This window comes from Microcaecilia unicolor, chromosome 14 (assembly GCF_901765095.1).
Source record: "Microcaecilia unicolor chromosome 14, aMicUni1.1, whole genome shotgun sequence".
Lineage (NCBI taxonomy): Eukaryota > Metazoa > Chordata > Amphibia > Gymnophiona > Siphonopidae > Microcaecilia > Microcaecilia unicolor.
This window is the reverse complement of record NC_044044.1, coordinates 34,907,021-34,927,991: the sequence shown is the minus strand read 5'-3', so window position 1 is coordinate 34,927,991 and position 20,971 is coordinate 34,907,021. Positions and strand designations below refer to the sequence as shown.

The 20,971-nt window shown below is 43.5% G+C and overlaps 1 protein-coding gene across 8 annotated transcripts; it reads right to left on the bottom strand.

The window, feature by feature from the left end:
- Nucleotides 1–602: 602 nt before the first annotated feature.
- IFFO1 (intermediate filament family orphan 1) lies at nucleotides 603–19,385 on the bottom strand. 8 transcript variants are annotated; one of them, XM_030187491.1, is made up of 9 exons: nucleotides 18,720–19,385; nucleotides 12,337–12,397; nucleotides 12,066–12,161; nucleotides 11,842–11,982; nucleotides 9,804–9,955; nucleotides 9,320–9,461; nucleotides 6,228–6,323; nucleotides 3,042–3,172; nucleotides 603–2,757 (listed from the first exon to the last, which is right to left on the bottom strand). In XM_030187491.1, exons 1-9 carry the CDS (start codon nucleotides 19,328–19,330, stop codon nucleotides 2,646–2,648), a joined length of 1,542 nt encoding a protein of 513 aa, XP_030043351.1. In that variant the 5' UTR covers nucleotides 19,331–19,385; the 3' UTR covers nucleotides 603–2,645. The 8 variants fall into 8 exon arrangements, with proteins under 8 accessions (XP_030043351.1, XP_030043346.1, XP_030043348.1 ...); XM_030187486.1 differs by having other exon boundaries at nucleotides 9,804–9,979; nucleotides 18,720–19,384; XM_030187488.1 differs by having other exon boundaries at nucleotides 603–2,754; nucleotides 9,804–9,979; nucleotides 18,720–19,384.
- Between the last annotated feature and the right edge of the window lie 1,586 nt (nucleotides 19,386–20,971).

Here is a 20,971-nt window from a genome sequence, read left to right as displayed (position 1 = left end):
TTGCAAAGCAGTACTGATTTTAAGAGTAGCCATTAAGTCTTTATTCACATCAGTATACCAAGGTTTACTAGTAGCAGGTAGTTTGAAACATAATTTACAGATATATATGTACATTATAATCAGCAAAGTTGGCAAAAGTGCTTATAGTATCTCATTACAAATCAGGAAGTTACACACCAACAGCTCCTGTCCCTAACCCTTGGCCATTCTTTCCCCTTTCCTTATGCACACCTCACTCCCTTCTCTCCTCCACACCCTACCCTTCGTCCTCTGGCTCCTCCACCCATCATTTCCTTTTATCTCTTCTCCTGGGTCTCTGCCTCAACCCCTTCCTACTGTTTACAACCTCACCTTGCAACTATTCCACGCCTCTCTCCCTATTCACTTCCTCCTTTCTACAGTTACCTACAAAACCAAATCTCTATTTTTTATTTTTACCAAACATTAAAAAAAAAAAAGAGTTGAAAATGCTGTACAAATCACTTTTATAAAAGGAAATCGGCTGCACCTAATCTTGTATTAATAATTAAATATGGCTGCAGTATAGAACAAGGGAAGATGGTGGAAGTCACGAGGGATGTCACTGTGTACTAGTTGTCTGAATCTGAGCAGCTTCACAGCCCTGGCACGGAGTTGGGAAAAGAGGATTGGAGCAGTAATAGTAGGTTATTACCTTTTATTCCAAACCGATATGAAGAAAAAAAAAAAACATCTAAGAAATGGTCTTGGACAAAGAATTAAGGCAAATCTGAGCTGCTTGAAGAGTCAGTTTCATGACATAAGCAGCTGTGTCAAAAAGCAATTCCAACCGTAAAAAAATGAAGCATAAAACATAATTTAAAAAACCCCAAACAACAATGATATAACATCCAACTGAAATAAATAAGATGTAAAAATCTGATCTGGAAAATAAATAGATAAAAGGCAATTTGAACCTGTAAAGAACAATAAAGCTACATTAAAAAAAAACTGAATTGTGGCAAGAGTGACATCATAAAACGACCATTCTTCATCCCACCAATCAGTTTTCTCCTCTCTTGCACACTGATATTAACTGAGGCTATGTTTAATCCTTGGGGCCAGAAAGTGACATCATCACGTGCCATTGTCCAGCTCACCAATCAGCTTCCTCTGCACAGAGAAGTAAGTAAGAACTGAAATGGAATCAGCTATCACATTTATCTGCAGCCTCTTCCCCGTCTCAAATGCTGACCCTACAAGCACAGAGTATATGAAGTAAAAGTAAGCAAATTCTGGGGGTGACTGGCCCACTTTAAAGAACATCAGGTACAAAAGGTGATGGTGAAAGCTAGAAGGATGCTTGTGTACACAGGAAGAGGAATGGCCAGTAGGAAAAGGAGGTGATGATGGCCCTGGTCAGACCTTATGTACAATATTGTGTAGAATTCTGGAGATGCACCTTCCAAAAGATTTAAACGGGATGGAGTCGGTCCAGAGGTGGCTACTAAAATGGTCAGTGGTCTTCATCATAAAAGCATATGGGGACAGACTTACACATCTCAATATGTAGATTTTGGAAGAAAGGAACAACTACCTCTACGGTATAAACGGACAGGAGTCTCTTTCAAAGGTCAGGGAAAGGAGTAATCTAAGGAAATATTTATTTATAGAAAGGCTGGTTAATGCACATGCAGTGGAGATGAGAACAGTATCTGAAGTCAAGAAAGCATAGGATAAGCACAGATGATCTCTGAGGGAGAGGAAGGGATTGCAGAGATTAGTTATTATGGAGGGTCAGACTGGGTAGATTACAGGAGGGAGAGGAAGGGATTGCAGAGATTAGTTATTATGGAGGGTCAGACTGGGTAGATTATAAGAGGGAGAGGAAGGGATTGCAGAGATTAGTTATTATGGAGGGTCAGACTGGGTAGATTATAGGAGGGAGAGGAAGGGACTACAGAGATTAGTAGTTAGTGTGGATGAGCAGACTGGATAGGCTGCAGTGTCTATTTGTCATCACTCCTCCACAACAGAAACATGGTGCTTGGATCAGAGTGATGTCTCTCAGACACTGGGAGCAAATGCTGTCTATTTGCCCACCATCCTAAAGGAGGGATCAATGCTGACTCTAGGCCTTGGCCAGTGTAGGGATTGGGCTTAGGCTCTCGGCCCTTGATAAGCAAAGAAATTTACTACAGCCTTTTTGGTTGTAAAGCAAAGGAAAGCGTAGAAAGCAGATATTTCACAGCCCTTGGCTGTAAATCAAAGAGATGGCTGTTCATTTGCAGTCCTTGGTTATACTTATGGGCTCATGGCTGGAGAATATGTAGGACCATAGGTTGGGCCCGAGATCCTTGGCTGTTGGCTCTCAGTCTTTGGCTATGGAGTGTAGATCTGCTCTAGGCTGTGAAGTTGGCTCTCATTCCTTGGCTACAGAGCATAATGTCCAGCTATTGACTCTTGTCCTTGAATGTAGAGAGTAGGGACCAGATGCTGGCTCTCACATGGTTACAGAGTCCTGTTCTTAACCACAGAGCTCACGGACCAGACCTTTGTTCTTTCCTTAGGTGAGATGTCGTCAAATCTGCTAATCTTAAGAGCTTCTAGCAGGCAAAGAGCTGTGTCTGGCTCGTTCCTCACTTCTCCAATTGGTAGAAGCATCCTGTCACCACCCCATCTCCATGTTATCTGGTAGAGCTATCAGACTGAGCATCATGTTCTGAATCTTCAGTCTCTTCATTTCCTACTGAGTCTCCATTGCTGGTGGTGGGAGTAAAAGATGAGGGAGATTTCCTGCTGAATTGAACAGATATATGATTAAACACACAGCACAGACACGAGTTACACACTCGCTCACGCTCACACAAACACACAAGCACAGCACCGAGATACAGGCACCCGTTTCATTGGTCCACTGATGCCTCCTACTCTCAACTGTCTCCTGATTGGTTCTTTACAGGTCACAACTCAGAACCATTAGGGTTTGTGCACTTGGTCCCAAATACAGCTGGGATGAAGGGTGAAAGGTGGCGCACCCCATCTCATTCAACATTTCCTTTGGCTCCACTCGCTCCCCTCACCTGTCTCCTGACTGAGTAATGAGGCGTCGGCAGGTTTCCATCTGTACATCCAGACCTCTCTTCATACTGCACATCTCCATGTACTCATGCAGGTGTCGGTTCATGTCCTTTTTGGCCGTGGCGAGTTCCAGCTGCCAGAAATGCAGAGAGGAGTCAAGGCAGAGCTCCAGCTACTGTTCCTTTAAATTACTTAAAATCATGTCCCCAAAAGCTGCATCTTCAGACAAGCTGCACCAGCATGTCTGAAGCACTAACTGAGCACAACTAACTGCACCCTGGTCCTTACACTCAGTCACTCTCACTGTCCCCTCCCCCACATGGATAGGACAGAGGAGACCACAGGGGTCTATGCTTGTGCTGGGACCGCTGCTTTTTAACATATTTATAAATAATCTAGAGATGGGAGTAACTAATGAGGTAATTAAATTTGCTGACGACAGAAAGTTATTCAAAGTTGTTAAATCACAAGAGGATTGTGAAAAACTACAAGAGGACCTTACGAGCTGGGCATCCAAATGGCAGATGACGTTTAATGTGAGCAACAGCAAAGTGATGCATGTGGGAAAGAGGAACCCGAACTATAGCTACGTCATGCAAGGTTCCAAATTAGGAGTCACCAACCAGGAAAGGGATCTCTGTGTCATCGTTGATGATACGTTGAAACTCTGCTCAGTTTGCTATTCACTCAACAGGTAATTAAACTCTGGAATTCATTGCCACAGAATGTGGTAAAAGCAGTTAGTTTAGTGGGGTTTAAAAAAGGCTTGGCTAGCTTTCTTTAAAAAAAAGTCCATAAGCCATTATTAAGATGGACTTGGGGAAAATCTACTGCTTATTTCTAGGATAAGCGCATAAAATGTATTGTACTTTTTTGGGATCTTGTCAGGTACTTGTAACCTGGATTAGCCACAGTTGGAAACAGGATGCTGGGCTTGATGGATCTTCGGTCTCTCTTAGTATGGAAATACTTATGTTTTTATATGAACACGGAAATGTCTAAACCCACAGAACACGGATACTATTACCCTCATTTCCTTCCCCGCCCAGGTAAAAGAGAAGAAAACAGCATGGAAAATACTACTATCACAAATGCCTAGCCACCCACCTGGGATTACCCTGTGGCCACTTAGAAGGTCTATCCCTAGTACCTGCACCTGTGCTCTACACTAGCACCCTACTCCCACCGACTGGGTCACAACCACCTCTGGGCTAGTCTCCTGCTCTCCAATTATCCCCAGTGATTTCTAGGTTACTGGAGTCACACTCTCAGTGGTCCCACAGTTCCCAGAAAGCACTCACAGACCCCAACACACAAACCACCAGGATTCTTTATCAGTCCAGACAAACAGGGAGAACAATTATGTTTATCCGTTCCTTCTATCTCGCTGCTCCCTATGCCTGGAATAGACTCCCTGAGCCAGTACGTCAGGCTCAGTCTCTGGTTGTCTTCAAGTCTAGGCTTAAAGCCCACCTCTTTGCTACTGCTTTCGACTCCTAACCATGAGTCAATTACTCAACACCCTCACTTATCACCCCTACCACTGCAATTTCCCCACCCCTAGCTGTCTGTTCGTCTGTCCAATTTAGATTGTAAGCTCTGTTGAGCAGGGACTGTCTTTTCATGTTCATTTGTACAGCGCTGCGTAAGTCTAGTAGCGCTATAGAAATGTTTAATAGTAGTAGTAGTAGTTTATTCTTGTAAAAAATATTGAACAGTGGAACAAAATAGTGCAATTGGCAAACAGGTAACTGAAATATGGATTAATAACAACACTAACTAAACGCATAACTCCTAGAAAGTACCAGGGGAGATCAGGGCATATATCTGTTCAGAGCTTCAGCAAAGAGATCTCTCTCTCTCTCTTCTCCTAGGCTGAAACAGAACTCAAAACCAGTAAAGTCCAAATGAGAAGAGCTCCTGGGCCAATCAGAGCCCAGTCAACACGATTTTAAATATATACTGCTTCTTGCTTCCTGTTTATGACAAACTAAAGAAAAGAACACTCAGTTCTTTGTAACAGCTTTACAGCAAAGAAACACCATCTGCTGGCCAAATAGGAAAAATACACTTCAGAACATAATGCAGGAAAATATCCAATACATTTTATAGGCTTAAAACAAACAGTTTCTTCACAACTACCCCCATTTCCTTCCTGCCTGGGTAGGAAAGAAGAGAACCCGGATATTTCTAAACCTACAGAACATGGATAATATTACCCCCACTTCCTTCCTGACAGGGTAAGAGAGAAGAATAGAACATGGATAATACTGCCCCCAATTTCCTTCCCCACCTGGCATGCCCCTCCATGTGTTAGCTCCGGGTTGAAACCCACAAGCACAGATCTAATAGTCACCACTTGGTGGATATTAGAACCCAGATCTAAAGGTCCTCCCTTAGAACTCAAATTTTAGCTCAGGTAACCCCACTGCAATGATAAAGAAACCGCTAGATACATCACATTAAAAGAAACCGAGCGGGAAAACAAGAAGGATTAAAGGAGAAGAGGGGGAGGGGAGGGTAAGCCGCCTCCAAGGAGTAGGAATGATCCTGCTCTTCAGAGGTCGCAGAATAATGTTCCAGTGTGCACACGCTGAGGAAGACAGCCAACCAGGAGTCTGCCATTTTCACGCTGTGCTAAGATCTGAATCCTGCAACCAACCAGGTCTACTGAGACTCACTATCAGAAATGAGGAGTTGCCTAGTTCTCAGTCCTTGCCCCATGCCCTTACCCTCCTCCCTTCACCCAACATCCTCACAGGCACTGACAAACTGCCATGTCCGCCTCCCCCCCCCCCCCCTCAGCTCCAGAGCTGTCTTACTATCCTAGAAGGAATAAATGCATATATATAAAAAATCACTTTAATGTTTAGCCTTAATCAGATTTAGAAATCTATATTCATATCATTAGCATCCAATCTTATTTCCAAAAGTTGTTTGTAATGTCTTTGTAGCAAAAATAAATATGTAGGCATAGATTACATATATTCTTAATTAGTCCAAATACAGAATATAAGTTTGTAAATCTACAATTTATATTCAAAGTTAATGCTACACTCAGCAGCTTGCTGAAATATAAATTATCATCAAGACCTGTACAGTGCAACCAGCTGTGTGCAGTGCTGTAGAGAGAGACACATGATAACGGACAATCCCACTGCCAGCAAGGTCCTGGACCCCAATCTCACCTCGATTTGGCCAATGGTTTCTTGATATTCCTTCTCCCGGCTCTTAAATAGAGACTCCGTGTCTTTAATCACCTTTTCCAGGCTATCATCCTGCTGCTAAGGACAAAAGGAGAAAACACAGAATGTAACCCATGAAAAAAATAAAAACAGCAAAAAAGAAAGGCAGAAACGAGGAATAAAATATAAAATCAAGAGACGCAAAGACAGACCTATGTTCACTATTATCCATTATTTAATGGAATTTATTCACCCAAGGTGGTGTATAGCAGGTACAGTTTAATATGAAACTTACAATTTTGGTAACTGCATAATAATAGTAAAATAACCAAGAATAAACATAAATACAATAAATGAGAAACTTGAAAACAGTAAATTGAAACCTAATAATAGAACTACCGTGAAACAGTATCAAAAATCTACACATTTAATAGCACTGGAATTCAAATACCAGAGAGATAATACAATGATAGCATAATACTAATGATACACCTAATAAGCATGCAATTTGTATTTATTTATTTATTGCATTTGTATCCCACATTTTCCCACCTCTTTGCAGGCTCAATGTGGCTTACAATATATCATGAGTAGTGGAAGTATATAAGAAAATAGATCTTGGGTAAACATGATGATAGTATAACAGCAAATATCGTAAGGCAGTTCTGGATAAATGTGTAGGAGTTCACATTTGTTGATCTTTGGGGTATGCCTTGTTAAAGAGATGGGTCTTCAATCGTTTGCGGAAGTTAGTTAGTTCATAGATCATTTTTAAGTTACGCGGCATCGCGTTCCAGAATTGTGCGCTCAAGTAGGAAAAGGTTGATGCATGCGTTAGTTTATACTTTAGACCTTTGCAGTTGGGGAAGTGAAGATTAAGGAATGTGCGGGATGTTTTTTAAGCGTTCCTGGGTGGTAAGTCTATCAGGTCTGACATGTAGGCTGGAGCATCTCCATGAATGATTTTGTGAACTAGGGTACATATTTTGAACGTGATGTATCTCTTCTGCGCTAGTGTTTTTAGCATGCACTAACGCTAGAAACACCCAGAGGAATATAAGTGTCTCTAGCATTAGCACATGCTAAAAACAATAGAACACCTACAGTACAGCTTAGTAAACAAAGTCCTATATGCATTATTCTGGCAACAAAATAACAAGCTTATTCAAAAATTATAACTAACACAAATCTAACAGACTGTCTAAACAAGTGTTCAAATCCACAGCGAACAAGTGCAGGAAACACCAGTAAAACTATTTACCCCGATTCTACTTTCTATAAACAGCTGGATATCACTAACCCAAACAATTACAAACAACCCCAAATAATAACACACTAACCCAAACAATTACAAACAACCCCAAAATAATAAACCAATAGAGTCTCTAAAGGAAAAGCTGAAATCCACAGCAAACAAGTGCAGGAAACACCAGTAAAACTATTTACCCTGATTGTACTTTCTATAAACAGGTGGATATCACTAACCCAAACAATTACAAACAACCCAAAATAACACATTAACCCAAACAATTACAAACTAACCCAATTACAAACAACCCCCAAATAATAAAACACTAACCAATAGAGTCTCTAAAGGAAAAGCTGAAATCCACAGTGAACATGTGCAGGAAACACCAGGGTAACTATATAAACAGGTGGATATCAGTAACCCAAACAATTACAAAGGATTTGGCAGAAGCAACATTAGCAAACTGTATGCTGAAGCTCAGACTGTAAACTGGTTTAGTTTATAAAATGCTACCAGCTTCTTTGTTATGTTACTCAGTAAACCAGTACAACAGAACCTAATGAACACCAAAAGTATGAGTTCCTCCCAAAACATGGAATCACTAACCTATATCCTTAGCTTACAGACACAGATTGGCACTTGAGACAGACCACAAAACAGTTCTTCTCCCCCTTTACTTTCATGATCCTCATTTATTTTATTTTTTTTTATGGGAATTTTTTGGTTTGGACAAAATTGTACAAATTGAGAATTCTGGCAGAACTCACGTTAGAAGCAGAAATGCATTGCCTCCTGAACTGTGCAAAATCTAAAGACAGAAGAGACGCACATTTCCCAAAGAGCAGAGAGAAAATCAAAGACTTCCCACAAAAGAAAAAACAGGAAAACCTGTGTCTAATCCTGGGGAAAGAGGGGAAACAGCTGCTGGAGCAGCAAAATCTGTGGGATCCTGAACCCAGGTAAGAAGCAGAAATGCATTTCCTCCTGTACTGTGCAAAAACCAGAGAGAAGAGATGCACATTTCCCAAAGAGCAGAGAGAGAAAATCAAATACTTCCCACAAAAGAATGAGCAGGAAAAATGTGTCTAATCCTGGGGAAAGAGGAGAAACAGCACCTGGAGCAGCAAAACCAATGGGATTCTGTTCCAGGTTAGAGCTAGACTGAGCAGAGACAATCCAGACCAGCTCCAAAACTTAGGAATTGTCTCTAAGATTTCACTTCTACATTAAATTCCAGAGACTGTCTCTGGGTTCTGGTGCTCATCCAGATTGTCTCTGTTCAGATTCTACTTCTAACCTGGGTTCAGGATTCCACAGATTTTGCTGCTCCAGCAGCTGTTTCCCCTCTTTCCCCAGGATTAGACAGTTTTTCCTGCTCATTTGTTTTTGTGTGTGTGTGAAGTCTTGAGTTTCTCTGTCTGCTTTTTAGGAAATATGCATCTCTTCTCTCTTTCAATTTTGCACAGTACAGGAGGAAATGCATTTCTGCTTCTAACCTGGGACAGGATCCCACAGATTTTGCTGCTCCACATGCTGTTTCTCCTCTTTCCCCAGGATTAGACTCAGTTTTTCCTGCTCATTCTTTTGTGGGAAATCTTTAATTTTCTCTCTCTGCTCTTTGGGAAATGTGTATTTCTTCTGTATTTGGATTTTGCACAGTACAGGAGGAAATGCATTTCTGCTTCTAGTTTTGCAAATGTCTGACAATTTGTATTTCTAGTTCAGTTTTGTCGGCATACTTTTATTTCCGAGTACAATTATTTCTCCTTTTCATTTGCTTTATGCCAATAAAATTTTGTTCTTTTGCTAGAGAGAGAGAGAGAGAGAGAGAGATTTTGTCTTTCACCCTTTCCAATTTTATGGCTACCTCTCCCTGGTTCTCGACTGCCGCCATAGCATAGCCAGAGAAATCTTCCCACAATAGGAGCGTCTCTTCTGTCTCTTCCCATGTGAGACTGTCACAGTCATCTTCAAAATCATAATCTCTGCTGTAGAAAAAGGAACAGTCAGGAGTCAGATTTCAAGTCCCATTTCTAGGAGGTACTTTAGCCAATAGTGCAAGAGTGCTGAATGTGACACAGCTCACAGCTCCTGCAGTCCCAGCTTCTCCCAACAGATGGTGTTGAAGAGCTGGGGGAATTCATAGCTCCTGCAGTTCCAGCCTCACCCAGCAGGAGTCAGTATAGGGAATGAGGAATGAGCTCATAACTCCTGCAGTCCCTTTCCCAGAAAGAGGTACTGCAGGAAATGGTGCAGGGGTGCTGAATGCGAGTGAGCAACCACCCTTTTGCAGTCCCAGCCTTTCCAAGAAAAAGGTGCCGTATACTCACAGCTGGTTTAACATTCTCTGCATTTCTTCATTGATGCTGAGAGCTGTGCTCTCCTCTTCTTCCTCTGGTTTGCGGGAGGTCTCGCTCTCAGAGATGGATGTGTCTTCATCACTGGCTGGCTTACGCTCCCGCTTTCTGCCCATAGCGGGGACCTTAATTGGAGACAAGTTGAAAGACTGGAGATATACCAAGGATGGTGAAGGAAGTGAAAGACACAGTGTAGAAAGAGGAAGCATAAATGAAAGAAAGGGAAAAAGGAGAGAGACGTGCACTTATGATTACATTTATAAATGTCATGTGATGTGATGAAATTAAAGCAGAGTCATACACAGAGAGACGAGAATGATTCCTAAAATAAGCAGGAAGTGGGCTGACACCAAGGCAACACACAACTGCAAGGAGCACAGATGATTTTAATGCATGAAGCAGGGCTTTGACAATTCACTTCTGGAATGTATATACACTGAAATACATCTGGGGGAAAACCTCTTTTTAATTAGGCTACAAGTGCACCTTCCGTGGATACCTGAATGTACTTTCAGGGGCTGATGCAGAAAAGCTACATGATAGAGCACAGATAACTGGTGCAAAAATGAAAATGCCAGTGCACATCTGCTGGAATATTATTCTGAGGGTACAGAGGCATCTCAAAAATGTTCTGTGCATAACATTTTTAATATGCTGATATTTATCGCACAGAATGTCACCTCCTGGTCTGTTTTAAAAAGTTGTGGGTACTGTTATGCTCACAGCAAAAAGAAGAAACAAGCAATAAACCCTCGTAGAAGATTGAACTGACCCTTCTACGCCTCTTCTGATGAGGCTTTAAAATTCCTGCCTCCGTGCTCAGCTTTAAGGTCTTCAGGCACTTCTCTGCATCACCATTATTTGGCTATTAGTTTCATTTACATTGATTTTAATATGCTGTGAGCTGGTGTCTATGCATGGATTCGTGCAGAAGTATCTTCTGTATAAAACACTTCTCTGCATCAATAAAACTGTGCACTCATAACGCTAACCTGTGTGAGGTTTCTGCATTGGCCCTCTGGTCAGGTAGTACAGGGCAGTTTTCCAAAACGAGAAACAGCAACATTTGTGGGATCCTGAAACAGAAATGTGTTTCCTCCTGCACTGTGCAAAATGCAGAGAGAAGAAATGCACATTTCCAAAAGAGCTGAGAGAGAAAAATCAAAGACTTCCCACAAAAGCATGAACAGGAAAAACTGTATCTTATCCTGGAGAAACAGTAGCTGGAGCAGCAAAATTTGTGGAATCCTGAACCCAGGTTAGAAGCAGAAATGCATTTCCTCCTGAGCTGTGCAAAATCCAGAGAAGAGAAGAGATGCACATTTCCCAAAGAGCAGAGAGAGAAAAATCAGACTTCCCACAAAAGAATGAACAGAAAAAACTGTATCTTATCCTGGGGAAAGAGGAGAAACAGAAGCAGCAACATCTGTGGGATTGTGTACCCAGATTAGGACAAGAACCTGAGCAGAGACAATTTGGACCAGCATCAGAACCCAGAACTGTGTCTGGGATTTTCTGTTCTGCACTTTGGCAGCAACTAGACAGACTTTCAGAACAATCAAGTTTTTCAAATGCTAACCCTTGGTTATGTATGGAAAGAAAGAGAGAAATGGCATAACAAGTGTTAACACGCCCACGACCTTTTTGTGTTCTCTAAGTCTTTGTTGAGTTTTTATGGGTTCTGTTCCCTGACCAGTGTGATAGGTGAATGGTTGACATCTCCATACTGGTTGTCTGGTACTCTCGAACTGGGGGGGGGGGGGGGGGGGGTGAGGTGGGATATCACAGACAAAGGTGGCCTTGATCTCCAGAATGAGAGGGTGCTGGAGTCAGCTGGCACTGTAGCATTAAAAATATATAACTCTGCCTGCAGTGAGGAGTCCGTGATCCAAAAGCTGATCTGTGCAACTCATGAAGCCTGGAGTGGTAGACGGCCTGTGACCCAAAACCTCCTCCATTTGTGATGTGTTGAGTAACATCTACCTGTCAGCGGAACTGCAGGAGTACTCACCTGGAACATTCTCATTGTATCATCTGAGTTGCGCTGTTGTGCTACGTCACAGAGCTTGGCGGTAATGTCAATGCGCCGGCAAATGTCCATGTCGACCTTCATGGCTTTCTCCTGGATCTTTGTGTCCAGGTCTGAGAGATTCTGTAACAAGCAGACAGTTCAGTGAGCAACCCAGAAACAAGGAAGAGGAGATGGAGGAGGGGCAGGCTGATTTCTATACTCACATTACTCATTAACCCTTTGAAGACCACAAGCTCTGCCTTCAGCTGATCCACTTTCATCTGCAGCTCATCCTGACAAGCTTCTGCATCCTGGGCCTCCTTTACAAGTGGAAAATGGGAAGGGGTAAGAAGGCAACAAAATATATCAGGTTTAGGGAGGCCTGGAAAGAGAGAGGCCTTACAACAGTTGTAGAAAAAGCAAAATCCACCCTATGATGCTCAAAGAGAGAGAGAGCGAGACACCTGCTGTAGAATGAAGGCAACAACCTCTCACCTCCTGCAGCTCACCAACTCTTTCCTGCAGCTGGATTCTTGCTGTATATTCCTCTTCCCACCTGCCAAAATGAAAAGAACACAAGAATAACTACAATGGGTCAGAACAAGGGTCCATCTAGTCCAGAATCCTATTTTCAACCAGGTCATAAGCACATGGCAGAGTCCCAAAAAGTAGCAAGATTCAATGCTATTTAATTCCAAGGATAAGCAGTGCCTTCCACAGGTCTACCTTAACGTTTATAGACTTTTCCTCCAGGAACTTGTCCAAACTATTTTTAAACCCAGCTACATTAACTGCTTTCACCACTTGCCTCGGCAACGAGTTCCAGAGTTTATCTATATACTGAATTAAAAAATATTTCTCCTATTTATTTGGTTACTATATATGTAATACAATTTGCTTTAAGCAGAATATAAATGTGCCACTATATAATTTCAGGGCGTGTCCCCTTGTCTTTGAAAGAGTAATCAACCTGTTCACTCCGCTCAGGATTTTGTAGACCTCAATCACATCGTCCCTCAGCCGTCTGTTTTCAAAGCTGAAGGGCCCTAGCCTCTTAAGCCTGTCCTCATGTAAGAGTCCTTCCATCCCTTAATCGTTTTGGTTGTCTGTCTATGTACCTTTTCTAGTTCCACTAGATCTTTTCTGAGGCAGTATCTTCATCCTGTAACACCATAACCCTTAAACCCTGAATTATATCTGTAAAACAACCTTAATTCCTAACCAATCCAAACCCTTACTCCCAACCCCAGTCCCTAAAGTCTAACCTAAGCCTTAAACTTATCTAATAAACCAAATCCTGTTAACCGTAACCTGTAATCCAACCTTTAGACCCTTAGTCCTAACCCTACCCCAATCTTTAAAGCCTAAATGCAATCCTTAAACCCTAGCCTAAAGCAACCTTCCCTCAGAGTAGTAACCCCTAAACTCTAATCCTTTGTCCTAACTTAATCATAAACCTTCAACCCAAAACCCTAACTTATTCCCAAGACTTTCCAACTGCCAGTAAATTCCCCCCCAGTTGGTATTAAAGAAGAAAAGAGTAAAAGTGATATTTGCAAATCCCATATAAATAATTTAATATGAAGAGAGAATAGGAGGGAGGTGTATGGGCGGGATGAAAGGGGAACATGGGCAGGAGAGGCTGACAATCTGGAGGAGGAGGGGGAGGGAGGGGAACGATGAAAGAGGAAGGGCACCTTCTGTCACTTTACATTCATGAACCTGATATCCTGACATGTAAAGATGTGGGCGGTAAGAGAGACAGAAGAAACAAGCAGTGACTTGAGACTGTCTGTGTGTGTGAACACACGTGCATTGTGTGTGCATGCGTGTCTGTTTGAGTCTTCCTTCCTGTGTCTGCAATGCAGCACTTCTAATAATAACCCGTTCATCTGCTCCACCTCAGGAATCCTAGAAATGAGCTGCAGGAGTGAGACCACATAAGACACAGACCCCTGATATTCCCATACCAACATCTTCTCAGATATCACTGTGTGGGGGTGAGATGCATTTTTTGTGGGGGGGGGGGGGCAGGAGGAGGAGCTCATGGGCATAGAAAGAAACTTCTGCACTCAAATATACATGTTTAAATTGTACAGCGCTGCGTAACCCTGGTAGCGCTTTAGAAATGTTAAGTAGTAGTAGTACATGGTTTGGTAAAGAGTCAAACAGGACTCGCCTCACCCTATGCTTGGAACAACCTTCCTGAGCCCTTACGCCAAGCCCCCTCCCTGCCCTTTGCTTAAAGCCCACCTCTTCAGTGCTGCGTTCGGCACCTAACCCTTACCGTTCAGTGAATCCAGACTGCCCCAATTTGACTGCCCCTATCGGACCGACCGTTCACTTGTCTATTAGATTGTAAGCTCTTTGAGCAGGGACTGTCTCTCTTTGTTAAATTGTACAGCGCTGCGTAACCCTAGTAGCGCTCTAGAAATGTTAAGTAGTAGTAGTAGTATTACATATAGCAGTGATTTAACCAGAGCTGAGATTGTGATGTCATAATGCCTCATTCCACCAATGCCTAAGAGCCAACCTCATCAGTGATGTCACAATGGCTCGACTGTCCTATACTTGGCCCACTTCCCCCCTTAGTGTGAAGAGTTTCAGTCTCTGGTATCCAGAGCTGAGATTGTGATGTCATAATGCCTCATTCCACCAATGCCTAAGAGCCAACCTCATCAGTGATGTCACAATGGCTTGATTGTCCTATATTTGTCTCACTCTTATCTATTAGATTGTAAGCTCTTTGAGCAGGGACTGTCTCTCTTTGTTAAATTGTACAGCGCTGCGTAACCCTAGTAGCGCTCTAGAAATGTTAAGTAGTAGTAGTAGTATTACATATAGCAGTGATTTAACCAGAGCTGAGATTGTGATGTCATAATGCCTCATTCCACCAATGCCTAAGAGCCAACCTCATCAGTGATGTCACAATGGCTCGACTGTCCTATACTTGGCCCACTTCCCCCCTTAGTGTGAAGAGTTTCAGTCTCTGGTATCCAGAGCTGAGATTGTGATGTCATAATGCCTCATTCCACCAATGCCTAAGAGCCAACCTCATCAGTGATGTCACAATGGCTTGATTGTCCTATATTTGTCTCACTCTTATCTATTAGATTGTAAGCTCTTTGAGCAGGGACTGTCTCTCTTTGTTAAATTGTACAGCGCTGTGTAACCCTAGTAGCGCTCTAGAAATGTTAAGTAGTAGTAGTAGATAAGAAGAGAAATATTCTGCAAGCACTGAGTACATAAGTACATAAGTGTTGTCACACTGGAAAAGACCAAAGGCCCATCAAGCCCAGCATCCTGTTTCCAACAGTGGCCAATCCAGGTCACAAATACCTGGCAAGATCCCAAAAATGTACAAAACATTTTCTACTGCTTATCCCAGAAATAGTGGATTTTCTAGCGGTCAGCAGATATGATTCCTTGGCATTGTGGGCCAGAATAAATGGGCCCAGTGGCCTTTTTCCAGCTGTCATCTGCTATCCACTACTTATCGCACTTCCTGTGCAATACTAATATTATATCCACCTCAACACACATTAACAACTTCATCTCCCTCCCTGCTAAGAGCAGTAGTTTAATCTCCCGCCAGGCCCTGATGCAGAAAGAAGACAGTGTTGTGGGCAGTAATATATTACTTTTAAAAGTAACAAGTAATGGTGAGAATTACTTTTGTGCAAATAATTCATCACTCCTCTGTCTCTAGACAGGAAAAAAAAAACAGACGAAACAGTCTATTTTTATTTTATTTGTTACATTTGTATCCCACATTTTCCCACCTATTTGTAGGCTCAATGTGGCTTACATAAGGCCTTTGCAGGCTCCGGTGTGAACAAATACAGGGTAACCCTTGTTTATGTTTTCTATGTCGTTTATTTATTTTGTTTAAAGTTCACTCTTCTGTTGGTTATGGTAACCATGCTTTGTCGTCAATAAAAATGGTTAAATCTTAATTCTAAACATTACTTTTCCTACTAACAAGTAATATAATGTCTCATTACTTCATATGGTCACAGTAAATAGTAAGTGTAATTGTAGGGTATAAGAATGACTAAACAGTGCTAATCACTCTCCTAACCAAATTCAAACAAGAAATTGCAACTGGCAATAGTGTACTTCTCCTACAATTCAACATGTCCAGTGCGTTCGACCATAAAATACTATTAAACATCCTAGAATATTTCAGGATCAGGGAAAGCGTACGCAATTGGATTATGGGCTTCCTAACCGCAAGAACATACCAAGTGATATCAAATTCGATCACATCAACACCATGGAGACCAGAATGTGGAGTACCCCAAGGGTCACCGCTATCACCGACCCTTTTTAACCTGATAATGATACCACTAGCCAAATCCCTATCCAACCAAGACCTCAACCAGATGATGTCACTATCTACATCCCGTTCAAATATGATCTAACAGAAATCACAAACGAAATCAAACACAGCCTCCAAATCATGAATGCTTGGGCGGATGCATTTCAATTAAAGCTCAACGCAGAAAAAACACAATGTCTCATCCTCACATCACAATACAACACAAATAAACCCACCACTATAAACACCCCAGAATACACCCTTCCTGTGTCAAATAGCCTGAAAATTCTCGGAGTTACACTTGACCGAAATCTCACACTAGAAAATCAAGCGAAAAATACAACAAAGAAAATGTCCCACTCAATGTGGAAACTCAAAAGAGTAAAACCTTTCTTCCCAAGGGAAATATTCCGCAGCCTGGTACAATCAACGGTGCTAAGCCACCTAGATTACTGCAACGCAATTTACAGCGGATGCAAAGAACAAATCATCAAGAAACTCCAAACTGCCCAAAATACCACAGCCAGACTCATATTCGGAAAAACGAAATATGAAAGTGCCAGACCCCTAAGTGAAAAACTACATTGGCTCCCACTTAAACAACGCATTGTGTTCAAAATCTGCACCCTGGTTCACAAAATCATTCACGGCGAGGCCCCAGTCTACATGGCAGACCTTATAGACCTACGAACCAGGAACACAAAAAGGTCAGCACGCACATTCTTGAATCTCCGCTATCCCAGCTGCAAAGGTCCAAAATACAAATCAACATATGCTTCCAGCTTATCCTACATAAGTAGGCAACTATGGAATGCGCTACCAAACGTCACGAAAACAACACACGAACTAGCAAACTTCTGGAAATCACTGAAAATCTGTTCAAAAAAGCATACCACAATGATCCATCCTAAACACCAGACAACGAAACTTATACCAGGACTGACCAAAACTGAACTCTTTTTACCTGACTGCTTAATTTACTCTGCCATTTATGATCCTTAATGCAACACCACTCTGTATTTCCCACTCCGGAAATGGCGATCGCTATTACGGCATCATGTAAGCCACATTGAGCCTGCAAATAGGTGGGAAAATGTGGGATACCAATGCAACAAATAAATAAATACCACCGCAGAATTTTATGTGTGGCAAACATGAGGCAAATGTGGGCGGAGTCTGCCAGATGCACACACACACAAGCTTTCGTGGTGATCACAGCTTCTTGTGCGCGTGTCCTAACTGAAAATCAGCAAACACTGGCTCTTGATCTTCTGCGCCTAATATTTAATGGTTTGCACTTGAAATTTTTGCCAGGCTCATACTTAGGCGCCGACGCTTTCGGCTTTGTTTGGACACGCACACATGCTTCTTGGTTACCATCTGCATTTAAAACTTGCAAACTAAAAGAAAACCAGCACTTTAATATGAAAGACTGAGAAGAAATCCACTCCGCAAAACCCTCAACACCACCTCAGACTTCAGGGCCAAAATTCTCACATTGTACTTGTGCCGAGGAATACCTAAATTACGTCATCAGTGAACATTTTAATACAATTTGCGGTTGTGTCTTCCAATCAAGTTAACACCTGCACACAAATCATCTCTGCATTGTTCAGTGAATACAACCACTGTTCAACCCTCAGTAACCCTGCGGTTACAGCCACGGTTGCATCGGTCCCCCAGTTAGGTATTAACACATATGAATTCCACACTCTCTCATACCACAGGGTTATCTCCCGCTTCCTGTATGATATTTCTTATCCCTTTCCCATGATAGCTACTCCTGAGACTGCTTAATTAGCTGTTTATATAACACCTATGAGGAAGGGGTGGTGGATGCCATTGTTTCCCCTGTTTACTGAACTGGACAGAACAGCAAAACCAGGATAAGCTCTCCTTAGGGCGGAATCCTGAAAATGTGGTTTGTTGGATCCTTCCACAATAACAAACATGGAAGTGGGGGGGGGGGGGGGGAGACAGGACAGGGCTCCTATGTAGTCAAGAGCCCATGCAAACTGACAGGCCTGAACACCCTGTCAGCAAGAAATCAGAGGGGAAGAGGTTCCATACTCCCTGTGGGCAATAAATGTGAGCAGAAGAGAAGCCTAAACTCCCTGGCAGCAAGAAATCAGGGCAGAAGAGGGGCCTAAACTCCCTGTCAGTAAGAAATCTGAGGGGAAAAAGGTCCCATACTCCCTGTAAACAAGAAATCAGGGCAGAAGATGGGCCCTAAACACCCTGTGAACAAGAAATTGGAGAAGAAGCGGGGCCTAAACACCCCATGGGCAAGAAATGAAAAGGGATTATTTATTTATTGCATTTGTATCCCACATTTTCCCAGCTATTTGCAGGCTCAATGTGGCTTACATAGTTTTGTTATGACATTGTCATTCCAGGATATCAGATACCGTTAGTATTGTGCAGAGATTAAGTAAAGTTGCTGAAATGCTGTTTACAAGAACCCAGAGAGGGAGAGAGAGAGGCCTAGACCTAAAGCCCAGGGAGGGAGGAAGGGAAACAAGAGATTCAAGAAAGCTACCTGGTCAGTCTGTCTCACCTGTGCTTGTACTCGTCCCTCTCTCGCTTCACCTTGGCCAGGACGTTGTACAGAGCTCGGATCTCCGGGGTGATCGTGTCTATCTGAACCCCAACGCCGTCGGGGTGAACCCAGGACACCCCAGGCCCCTGCACCAGGGTCTCTAGGCCCGAGCCTAGCCTCCGCGTGTGCGAGTAGGACCAGATGGTTCCGGGCATGAAGCGCGAGGGGGCCGGGGCGGGGGCCTGGCTGAAGGAGGGGGACCCGGGGGATCCCAGGGGTCGGGAGGGGCTGCAGACACTACCCAAGGTCAGCCCTAGGGGGCGGACCGGACCCACAAAGCCAGTCTGGACCCCTTGGTCCCGGGTGAAGGGTCGGCGGTACAGAACCTCCTGCAGCTCCTTCTCCAGCATCTTGTTCCTCCGCTCCAGCTCATGCACTTTGGCCAGGAAGCAGCGGAAACGCAGGTTCAGGGTCTTGAGGACGCTGATGTTAGAGCCCAGGTCGTTGCGGAGGGCCATGGTGGCGGGGGGTTGTGGAGGGAAGGGGGATCCGTCCAGGGGCGTTCCGCCTTCCTCGTACAGCGCCTGCTGCTGCTGGAAGAAGAGGTTTGGTCCCAAAAGCGGATTCATGATGGAGAGAGGAAGAGAGAGACCGGGGCTGGGTGGGAGGGCGGAAAGGCTTGTTGCAACCGGATGACGAGGTCAGGGGAGTGATGCAGACATCTGCAAAGCGCCGCCGTCAGCAGCCCAGCAAGATGCCTCCGGAGCGCCCTCTGCAGGCGAGTAAGGGCTTGAGACACATAGGCAGTGCAGGAGAGGCCACAGCAGCGCCGATGCAGAAACCCCTCACTCTTCCAATCCAGGTACCGAGGCGGCAGCAGCCCCTTTATCCCAAAACAGCGGTGCACTTATAAGCAGCCAGCCCCCCCCCCCCCTTTACAGTTTCATTTTGGGAATTCAAAACGGAATGGATCCTCCGAAGCGCTGGGGAAGGGGGGCTGGTGGTTGAGAGGCAGGGCTAGTATTGGGCAGACCTCTAGGGGTTGTGCCCTGAAAATGGCAGATGCTAATCAAGGTCAGGTATACAGAAAAACTACCACATACCAGTTTTATCTTGGTGGCCAGACTGGATAGACCACGCAGGTCTTTCGCTACCATCATCTACTATGTGAAAGCCTTTTCTGCGGACCTTTATTATTCTAAACACTTCCCACTGCTCTGAATAAACTGTAACCTTCTCTACTTCCATACTTTACTTTGGAGTCAAAAATTCTGACTGCACCAAGTCACAGAGTGCCACCAACTATTAAAATTCCACATCTTGCTTAACGTATTCACGCTTCAGTTATATTAGTGTGACTCCTGCACACGGCTCTGCTGAGGATTCATTTATTCAACTGTCTGTGTTGCCTCATGATTTACAGGTTCCAGAGAGGAGAGTACCAACTCCGGGAGGTGGTGGAAATGAAAACGGTAACGGAATTCAAACATGCGTGGGATAAGCATAAAGGAATCCTGTGCGGAAGGCATGGATCCTCAGGAGCTTAGTCGAGATCGGGTGGCGGAGGCGGGGATAGTGCTCAGCAGACATACAGTCTGTGCGACAACCGGTGGTGGAAGGCGGGGATAATGCTGGGCAGACTGATCCGGTCTGTGCCCTGAACAGCACAGGTACAAATCAAAGTAGGGTATACACAAAAAGCAGCAAATATGAGTTATCTTGTTGGGCAGACTGGATGGACCGTGTAGGTCTTTTTCTGCCATCATCTACTATGTTACTATATACAGAGTGGAAAACAGAGTAACAGTAGGTGCAAGGAAGCTGATAATGTTCCATATAATGCTCAAATTTTTTTTTTTTTTTTTTGGGGGGGGTCAAGTCTGATGATCAGCACAGCAGCACCACCACTCAAACAACAAGAGCAATTCAGCATAAGGGGCACCCAGAACACTTTACACTATTAAAGGAGGTATGAGCCCAGAGTGAAAAGGAGCACATTTGCATGCTCAGAAAGGAAAAGGGTCTCTGCTTTGTGTCATCACCAGCTGCTACCTTTATAAATCAGGCTGCCACAGCTGTTCTGCTAGCTCATCACTGCCTGTCTCTCCCAACCAGCCAACATTTCCATTTGAAAGGGAAAAAGTTTGAAAAGGAAGTTGGGGGTAACAAAGGACATGGAAGCCAAACCTAGCAGCCATCCCTCCCTAGGCTCCCCAGCAGCAATCCACTCTGTCCCTATGAAATATATTTTAAAGACAGAAGCACAAGCA